The 9,711-nt window shown below is 46.5% G+C and overlaps 1 protein-coding gene across 4 annotated transcripts in view; it reads right to left on the minus strand.

Annotated features, from left to right (window-relative positions):
• Nucleotides 1-402: 402 nt before the first annotated feature.
• Nucleotides 403-9,711, minus strand: part of POLR3E (polymerase (RNA) III (DNA directed) polypeptide E (80kD)) — a 24,892-nt gene continuing 15,583 nt past the window's right edge. For 2 of the 4 annotated variants that reach the window (XM_010087406.1, XM_010087408.1), the window contains 4 exons: nt 8,634-9,130; nt 3,922-3,999; nt 2,910-3,035; nt 403-839 (listed from right to left, as the gene is read on the minus strand). In XM_010087406.1, the coding sequence (XP_010085708.1) occupies nt 783-839; nt 2,910-3,035; nt 3,922-3,999; nt 8,634-9,130 (758 nt within the window). In that variant the 3' untranslated portion in view covers nt 403-782. The remainder of the gene's footprint in view (nt 840-2,909; nt 3,036-3,921; nt 4,000-8,633; nt 9,131-9,711) is intronic. The other 2 variants (XM_010087407.1, XM_010087409.1) reach the window with 2 other exon arrangements.

Below are 9,711 nucleotides of genomic sequence, written 5' to 3' on the forward strand. Positions count from 1 at the left end.
AAAATTTTATTTAAAAAATTACACAAAATAGAGGTTTTACATTGTTGCTGTGTGATAACTACAGCTGGATGCCTTCCAGAGGATGCACTCAGTTACTTACCTTGTGTTTGCATACAGTAATTCAAACAAGCCCTCACACAACCCCATACCAATAAAAGAAATCCAGCAGTTGTTCCACAACTTCCACTGTAGGTACTTTTCCACGTAACTCATTTCACAGACAACAGGTGAGAACAATTGCTATGTAGTACAGAGTTCAAAGACAGTGATTTTTGTTCCCCCCTCCCTGGCCTGACATTTCCATGAACATGTCTATCTTCTCTTTTTATAAAGAGGGCTGCAAGGGCTACTACAATGCTCAGACTAAAGTATGAGCATCTAGGTATTTAACAAAAACTGGGATGTTTGTAAACAAATTTAATTTATTGGCATTACTTACAAAATAAAGTATTAGACCATGACTTTCCATCCTGTCTGTGTCAGTATATGGTTTTATTTTATTATAACGAAACAGAGAATTGAAATACATTAGAAATCCCAGATTAACCAAGCTGCAGACAGGGTCCCATGTTGTCTTCCTACGTGCTCTTGCGCCTAAGTGGCCATGCAAACACACGTGTGAGAGAGCTGGGATGTCAATGACTGTCTGTCTGCAATGCCCACGTGCCCCAAAGTAGGTCAGATCCTGCGCCACACTCCCGAGGCCACGGCCTTACTCTGTGCTGCCCGCTGCAGGTTTCCTCTTTCGTCCTGGAGATCACTTGAAACTGCCACCACCACTGTCAAGACTGCACCGTCCCCTTAAGATACCACATTCCGCCGTAGCTCACACAGCAGTCCTGGGGAGAACAGGAGAGTCCGTAAGGTCTTGGGACCCACTGTCTGGCTTTGAGACACTAACTGTGACCAATGACAGAGAGCACGAATCCAGAGCAGGGGTTCTCCCCCCTGAAGCCCATTTATCTTAAACAAAGATGACAAACACAAGGGGGAAAGGTGGGAGGCCACAAGGAGGACAAACAATGCCATGGCAGCAAGAAGTGCCTCTTTGGGGGAGAAGATGGGGATCGTGCAGAAGCCAGCACAGGAAAGGCTGCAGGGAGGGGTGAGGACAAGGGGAACTGAGGGGCTGAAGGTCAGGTGGAGAGGCAGAAGGGAGCAGCAGGAACAGGCGGGAGCGTGAAAGCAGTCACCAGATCTGAAGCTTTTGAAGAAACATCATTTTATGATAATGAACTGTCAAACCTCAGAACCGCGCTTTGGTATTCTGACCGCACATCGGCTAAGCTTACAGAGGGCAAGCACCACAGCAAAGGAGTTCAACACATGGGTTTGCTTGTGGCTCATTTTCTTACTTCTATCAGATGAGCACCAAGTCTCTTAAGTTCTAAACTAATGGCTTCTCCTCCTTTTGCTCCCACCCTCCCATTTAGGTAATTAAACACAGGCTTAAGTGCTGCTACAGAACTGATACTGTGGAGCTTAAAGGGAAGAGAGCAGCTTTTTTTCTGAAATCTTGGGACTCACACATCACAAAAACAAATAAACTAAGTGTGGAGGCTAGAAAGAGAGTTTGCAGACTTGATCTACAGATGCAAAAATACAAACCCTGCCACTCTTTTCCTCTGTGTATAAAAAAGGAGCACATGCAGATGGGGAAATAGGAGTCAACAAATCCAATTTCTTTCAAAGAGGAATCCAATCTCCTGTGGTTTAAAGAAGCCAGAGGATCTTCCTATTTCATTAAATCACACTTCTAAATTTTATTTCAGAAACAAAGATAATTCCACATACTTCTGTGACAAATGCATTCAAGGCAAAGAAGCCTGGCACAACACAAGGCTGGTCGCACGATGACTTAGCGACTTAGATAAAAACAGTACCCAGTTTTTTAGGGGAAGGTATTTTTTCTAGAAATAGGTTTTCTGTTAAATAGCAACAGCATCATGAAAAACTCATGCCAGTACAGATGTTCCAGGAGAGCTGACATTTGAGCTCACCTAGTCGCTTGACAAATCTCCAAGCCTAGGTAAGCCACATGGAATACTGTCTAGCAGGCAGAAACGTCTGAGCTTATTTTAATGCTAAAAAGACTGGGTTCTTTCAGGCAAGACCAGTTTGCTTATTATCAGAGCAACAAATCTGTAATTTTTCAAGTATGCCATTATTCCGTTTGCAGATCCCAATGTAATCAAGTACTTCAGCACTTGTCTTACTGAAGTGGGTGACAGTGAGCAAAGGCCCAGCAACAATGATTAAAGTATTACATTAGTGGCAAATTTCTACTTAGCCACCCTGCATTGCTTTTAAAGTTTGTCAATCATGGCCTGTGCGCTCAGTACTTTATACCCTGAACTGCTTTAGCAAGTATATGGTGCACATTCAAAACAGAGATGAAAGAATTCAAATAAACATTCGCAGTGAAATGTGTTTACTACTTTTGCCTGCTTGTTTTGGCTAAGGTTTTGCTCTATACACTGCTGCACGTCCTACTATAGAATTAAATGCATTTCCTTCTGAATATGTGGCACTTGTGCTCCTCAGCATGAACCAACAGCAGCCAGCCTGTAAGCTCAGCACACTGTGCAGAACCCTCCCACCTCCTTAATGTTTAACTCCACATTATTTAAAAATAACTCTGAAGTATCACATTTACTACACTCTCTTCTCTGCTGGTCCAAGATGACAAATAAAGATTTGTTGCAATAATATAAAATAACATGTAAGTCAAAATCACTGCTCCTTGGAGGGAAAGAAGGTAAAATGAGACAAGTGTGTTTTTAAGAAAACAAGCTGAAAACCAGGCTTTGTGTACAATTGTTCTATCATCCTTATCATCCTTTGCTCAAACCAAGCATTAAAAATTCATGTATTAATTGGATCAAACCCACAATGGAGTAGGAACTTACCTTTAGCACTCTATCCACCTCCTGCTTGTTTAGATCTTCTCCACATTCTTGACTCAACTGATTCTGGATGACATTCCTGCGCACTCGATAATTTTTCGTGAAGATTTCAAGCAAAACTTGGCGATGCTTTAAAAGAAAATGTATCATAAAGAGAAGAACAATTACTCCTATCTTTCTATATATCAAAACCATGTGTGCCTTTGTCTGTACAAAACGTTCACTGAACTACATTAGAGGATTCTTGCTTCGTAATCCTGAAACTGTCCCACACACATCTGCTCTCCAGCAGTGCCCTAGCCTCTGAGGGCTCTACAGGGATCTGTCTGCAGCCTGTGGCCAGAGCTGCACCTGCCTGGGGCCTGGGGCACCTCCAAACGTACAAGAACATGTTGAAGAAGGGGCTGCAACAAATTCCTCTCAAATGCTTCCACGGGAGTTCACGTGGTCCATTCCAGCCAGGAGCCTGGATACTGCTTGACTCATTCCTGCAAACATTTATTTACATCATGGACACGGGAGTTACATTGTTCATCCACATTTTGTTGGGCACCTTCCCTTTCACTTCATTTACTCCAACAGCAATTAAAACTCAGGAGATGCTCACATATGCTGTAATAATTTCCTGTTCTAAGTATAAACATCAGGTAACATCATCATTTGATCTCTGGTTAATGTTGCATTACCATAAAAAAAAAAAAGGGACTGGATCCAGGTGTGAGGCCTGCATCGGAGAAGCCTTTCTCCTCACTGGTTCAAAATTATCTGTATTCCACTGAGCTAGTTACTGACATATATTACCAACATATTATGTTGTTTCTGCCCACACTGCCTTGTCTTGGCACAGCAATGATCACCCTGAGCTTCCCCTCAGCTGGAAATAGGTTGGTATTGAAAACTGGACACTACAATAGGGAATAAAGAAAACTACCTGCTGTACCGGTTCCAGAAGCACAAACAATGACAAATGCTCAATAAACATATATTTGGGAAGGTCACGTATTTTTATCTTTACCTGATCGTAAGTGTCACCAGCTTCCCAAAGTGCATAGACCTTTAGTTCATCTGGTGAAGCAGCAGTCTGTGGAGGAAACTGAGAACAAGAGGCTGTTAAAAATAACCATCGATTTAATGAGTTCTGCTTAATGATTCTATGATACAATGTCCCTGGACACCTATTACTGAATCAAAAACCTCGTTGCCATGTAATGAGAATTGCTGAAACAACAGAAGCTCCTCTCCCACTCCACGCTCGAAGGGTAACTTTGCCCTGGCGGCCCCTGTGGCTGCTCAGGCACGGACCGTCCTGCAGAAACACGATCTGAGCCAAACCTGTCCTGCTGGGTGATCCTGCGGCACACAGACCCCGAATTAACGAGGGGCTAACTATGGCCTAGGGAACGGGATGAGCGCTGTGGCACCCCGATGTGTGCCCTAATATACAGAATCCATATTCAACTGATGGTTCTGGTCACGGCGGGGTGACCACACCAGTGCCATGGGCCCTGGTGCCATGGCTGGCACACCATCAACCATTCCAGAGCTTTAAAAGGAACTGCTGGACTTACTGGAATCCTGGGAATTTTGCATGGGGACAGTTTCCCACTGCTGGAGAGTCAACCACCATTTACCAGAACAATCCCAGGGCTTGGACCTTAGCTGCTGTCTCATGGAAAGATGTCTACAGATTTCTCCTCTCAGCAGCAGTTGCTTCCAGACCATCCAAAGCAGTAGTCAACTGAAAGCACCAAGTGCGTTGCAGGGTCTTTCTGGGGGTTTTTACATTTACAGTGGCAGGGTTCAGAGATTCAGACTCTATCCTGTATTTATCTGCTTCACTAATCCCAAGTCAGGGTTACTAACAAGCACTGGGCTTCTGCTGTACTTGTCATCTCCGGTTTGGGGCAGACTACAGGACTCCAGAAGACTGAACACCGATGGAACAGATACTTGCTCATTTCAGGCTCCAAAAAATGAAATGGTTTTGTCTGTTTGTTTGTTTTTCCCCTGTGCCAAGCTAGAGAAATAAATATTTTTTTTCTGAGGCAGAGGCCTTGCACCCCTGCACACAGGAAGGAACGCCACTGGCCCCCCCTCCATGTCTCGAACTCCTAAAAAAATAAAATCCAATTCATTTGCCTTAATATTTCCCCTTGGAGCAGTGACTAATGAGCAACGCTGGAATATGTCTTCACTCCTGACACGTCTCTTCCTGTCCGTCACTAACAATTTATTCCTTGCTAACCGCCCAGATGACCTAAATCAACCATCTATGAAAAGCTAACAAGCCAGTCCTATTGTTCCAGCATCCCTCAATCCTGGCTGCTGGTACAAACCAAACCCTTCTTCCCAGCCTCCATCACACCATGCCCAGAGACTTGTGCATCACAGGAGTGAACCATGAGCCTCTCCTTTCACGCTTTGCCTCTGATCTTATTGCAAAGGGGAAGAGTTTTGTCCAGTGGGAGCTGCCTGGTGGGATTAGCAGCTCTGGCTCTCACTTTGGTCCAAATGGCTGGAGTGTAACAAGGTTTTACACTTGGTTGAGAGCCAGGATTCAGGTTTATTAAGCTTGCAACACCTGACATAGTTCTCTTCTCATAAGGACACTTGCTTTTGAGGAATATAATCTCTTGTATGCTTTCAGCACAGATAAAATAAAATACTTCAGCTTCCCTCCAGAAAAAAGCTGCAGCAGGAAAGGCAAAATGCAGGGCATGAGGAGCACCCAGCCACAAGCTGTCTCGCTCCAAGAAAATCACTCAGCACAGACCCGGAGTGCAAACTCCTCCTGCCTCAGCCACGCGTCTGAAATGCAGCTGTGTTTATCTGGCTGTTCTGTGAGGAAACAGCTTCCAAAGCAACACAATACTGATTTGGGAAGAAAAGCCCACAGAATCTCCCCTCTTGTCCAGCCTTACTCTGCAAACACTGCTGCTGTCACACAGCCTGTCCACAGGAGCAGGAAATGCCATCAGCCACTCTTCCCAGAGACTGCTGCTCTGTCCAAACAGCTTTACTGTCCTGCCACCCGCTGTCGCTTCGCTATTTTATGATTATTATCTTATTCTCTCCAGCCTCACCTTGGAACAGCTCTCCACTGCCTTAAAATCCTTCTTTAAACACAAGCCCTGTGCCCCTTCCTGCTCTAAGCCCCCAGAGGCAGCACAGGGCTGTTAGGAGACGAACTGCTGCCCCGGTAAAGCAGAAGCTCTCGGGGAGGAGCCCTTGGCTTTGGGATGCGTCTCACTCAAGCACTGAGCACGCCCTAAAAATAGCTGCTGCCAGGCAGCCTCGCATTATAGCTAAACCAAACGGAAAGGGGCTGAGCCTGCCAGAAAAAACACTTATCAGCTGGAATAATCCTAGAGATAAACTGCTGAGCCTGCCTCCCCAGGAGCCTGGCATCGGCACTGGCCCAAAGGCTCACCCTACGCGCAGGGCTGCATTCCTCTCCTGTCACCCTCCCCAGGCAGGACACCAGCAACATTTACATCATTTCCTGATGCCTCAAAGACATCCTCCAGATCTGAGCAGAGCTTTGCCACTCCACAGACCACCGGAAGGGAGCCGGCAGGAGCCAGCCACCCCCATGCACCCCCACCAGTCTGCAGGAAGGGTGCAGGTACTCAGGAGCGAGATTCCTATGCAAACATTTCCCGTGAGGCCGGACACAGGCTCAGCCCGCAAGCTCCGGACACACGCACAGTGCCAGCATCTGCGAGGATGCCTCTCCTCGCGCTCGTTCCGACGGCAGCAGCTCACCGTACCTGGGTGCATCTGCCCAGGATTTGCAATTTCTTTATGTCTGTGTTTCCCTCCGGCTTGAGGATGCTACAAAGCACCGGCAAGCACAGCATCCTGCGGGCATCCCCGCGGCCTCATCTGCAGCTGGAGCAGTTGGTCAGCTTTATAATAAATCCTGCATTCCCCCGGTTAGGTTTCAATTGCCGTTTTCAGCAACATGTTTTCTCTAATAGGACAGCATGCAAGCCAAGAGTGTCTTCACCCCCCACAGAACATAGTTTTAATTACCTCAGATCATTGATTTTTATCACCAAAGCACTTTCAATTACAGAAAACTAATGAGCAGCTATGAAATCCCACGCTGAACAACCCTCCAGGCTTTCCCTGAGCTCAGGCACCCTCACCGGGTTCTAACAAAATTTGCAGGGGGAAAAAAAACAGGAAATAGCAAAGTGTATGAGCCCACGCAGAGAGTAAAAACAGCCCCAGCACCTTTGCCATCAACACAGGGCATCGGAGGGAGGCTGGGGTAACGATTTACATTGCTGGTAACAGTACAGGCTTATACAGGCTCCTGTACAAGATCTCAAGTTTTGCAGTAAATTCTGGGTCGTCAGAACTAAAACTTCCAGCAGGCCTCCAGTAAGAGATGTTCCAGTGATGAATTCTACACCTCTGCATGTCTCCTATGACAGGGTTTGCCAGACAGAAAGAAGTTCACAACCACCCTTCTTCTGGAGGATTTTATTTTGGTTGTTTTTTGAAAAAAAAAAACCAACCTACCCCCTTTCACTCCTCGCAGCCTTAAAGCAAAGAGTGGATGGAATAATTTCCAAAATCCCCAAATTTCCAAAGCAAACAAGTCCCAGTGCCAAGTAATAGAGCAGCAATGACCTCAGCTATTTACCACCAGCACGGCAAATGCACACACTACGCGGTGTACAGAGCAGAGCCTAGCCAGCACTACGAGGCAGTTTCAGGCAGACATCCTCCCAGGGCTTGGAAGCTGTCAAGAGAGAAAGCAGAAAGTACCAAAGCCGGTGGGTCTCCCTAGTGGCATTTCAAGTCTGCTCCTCGGTTCCAAGGTGCCACAACATGTACTTTGCACACAACTGAACATATTATTTCTGCCCCCTCCATAGCAACCCTTATTGTTAGCTGGATTTCAGCTCCCATGCTCCAGGCTCTCCTGCCTGCTTCCTCCTCTTTCTGCCTTGCCTGCTCTTCTGCGCAGTTCACACAGCTCTTTTCCTCTCTCCCCAAAGGCAGCTGACTCCCAAGCTCTTTCTGGTTGCAACCCAATCAGGACTGCCAGATGTCTTGTAAAATTAATTTCCTTTTAGGCTCTTTCCCATGATGCCAAATTCCTTTTCCTTTCCTAACCAATCTGCTGTCACATAAGCCTGGCTCTGTCTCACGCAATCACACACGTCATTTCCATAAAGACAAAGAAACAAAGACACCTCTGCACAGTCTCGGGAGGAGAAGGACTGACCCAAGCAACCTGCTGCAGATATGGTTTGTTGCTTCCCACAGGGCTCTGGGGGGTGTGACTTGCTGCTCCCAGGCAATAAATGTCACCTTTCCTCCCCCGACTGCATCCCTGTCCTTGAGAGAAGGAACTTGTGCAAGTCCAGGAGAGCCAATGGGAATCTGGGGCTGCCTTAGATCATGTTATCAGGAGCAAGTTGGGACAGTGAGTCACTGCAGCCCAACAGCTTGGACCTGGAAACAGAGCTTCAAAGACACGGAGCTGTGCAGCATACCACAGAGCAAGGAAAGCAGAGTGCAGGGCCTGCCAGAAGTAGGAAGCTAGACAAACCTCCAGCAGCTTCAACGTATCCAGTGCTGGACAGTTACTCAGAGCACAGCTGTTCTGCCGGTCCACCAGCACGGGACGCAAACATTTCACAGCTCAGACGTTTAACTGCCCCCGCAATCCCTCCTCCCCAAAGTACACCAAGGGAAAAACATACTTACAGGCACCAAAATCTGTTTGCAGCCAGTGTCCAACACCATGTCCTGTAACATTTTGTCCGAAATGCCACTGAACAACGTATGTCCTGGAGGCAGACTGGCTAAGTGAAGGTTAAATAACCGTTTAAGCTCACTCAGGGTGAGTACAAATTGTTTCTTAAATGTTGAAGACACAAATGCCTTCAGTTCTTGAGCCACCCGGTCAATGCAGCCTCCAGGCAAGTGGCCGTTTAAAGAGTCCGTGGAGTCCTCCTCTGCATGGAGGCCGTTGACAACGCCGTTGTTCATGCCTTCGTAAGCTGAGGTATCCATTGGCTCCTCGTCACTCACAGGCTCCTCTTTAATGCGGATATTGGAAACATCCATCTTGGCTGAGGTGTCATTTGATTTCATCTCTGCCTTTTGCTTCTGGAACTCCTTCTCCAGCTGCCCATAGTTCTGCTTGACTTTTGCTTTAGCCATGTTGACCCTTTGCTCCCCAGAAACCAGCAACGGATGAGCTAGTAAGAAACAGAAGATACGATAAATCTCACCACAACCAGGGCTCCAGTCTTGCAGAATGTTTCTTGAAGGGCTCATAGGGAAATAAAACCAAGAAACACCATCTGCTTGTGAAATCTAAGGCATAAACACAGTTTATTGATTAGATTTTACTTTAGTTTGGGGGTTTTCTGGTGGGATTTTTTTGGGGAGGAGTGTGCATGTGGTTTATTTAAGATAAACATGTTGACAAGTGTAAGCCCGATGCTTGTTGGGGAAGGGTGTTCCAGTCAAGGAACCTGAAGCAAAGACAAGGTGCACTTGTTCAATCTCTAGGGCCTTTTCTGCAAATCAGGAAACCAGGATATAGACCGCTTATACATCTCTACTTGTGACCCAACTTGTGACCCAACTTGTGACCCAAATGCTTCCTTGCTCAACAACTTTTTTTCTTTTTTTTCTAGGGGCTGGTGGGGCCTGCTGCAGCAACTGCCAGAGCCAGCACAAGGATGTCGTATAGGTACAGCAAGAAGAGTGAAGGGGCTAAGAGTGAACCTGAACACCCTTTTAGCAGGAGGTGCACAGCATGAAAGTCTGAGAC

This window comes from Pterocles gutturalis, unplaced genomic scaffold (assembly GCF_000699245.1).
Source record: "Pterocles gutturalis isolate BGI_N339 unplaced genomic scaffold, ASM69924v1 scaffold9011, whole genome shotgun sequence".
Lineage (NCBI taxonomy): Eukaryota > Metazoa > Chordata > Aves > Pterocliformes > Pteroclidae > Pterocles > Pterocles gutturalis.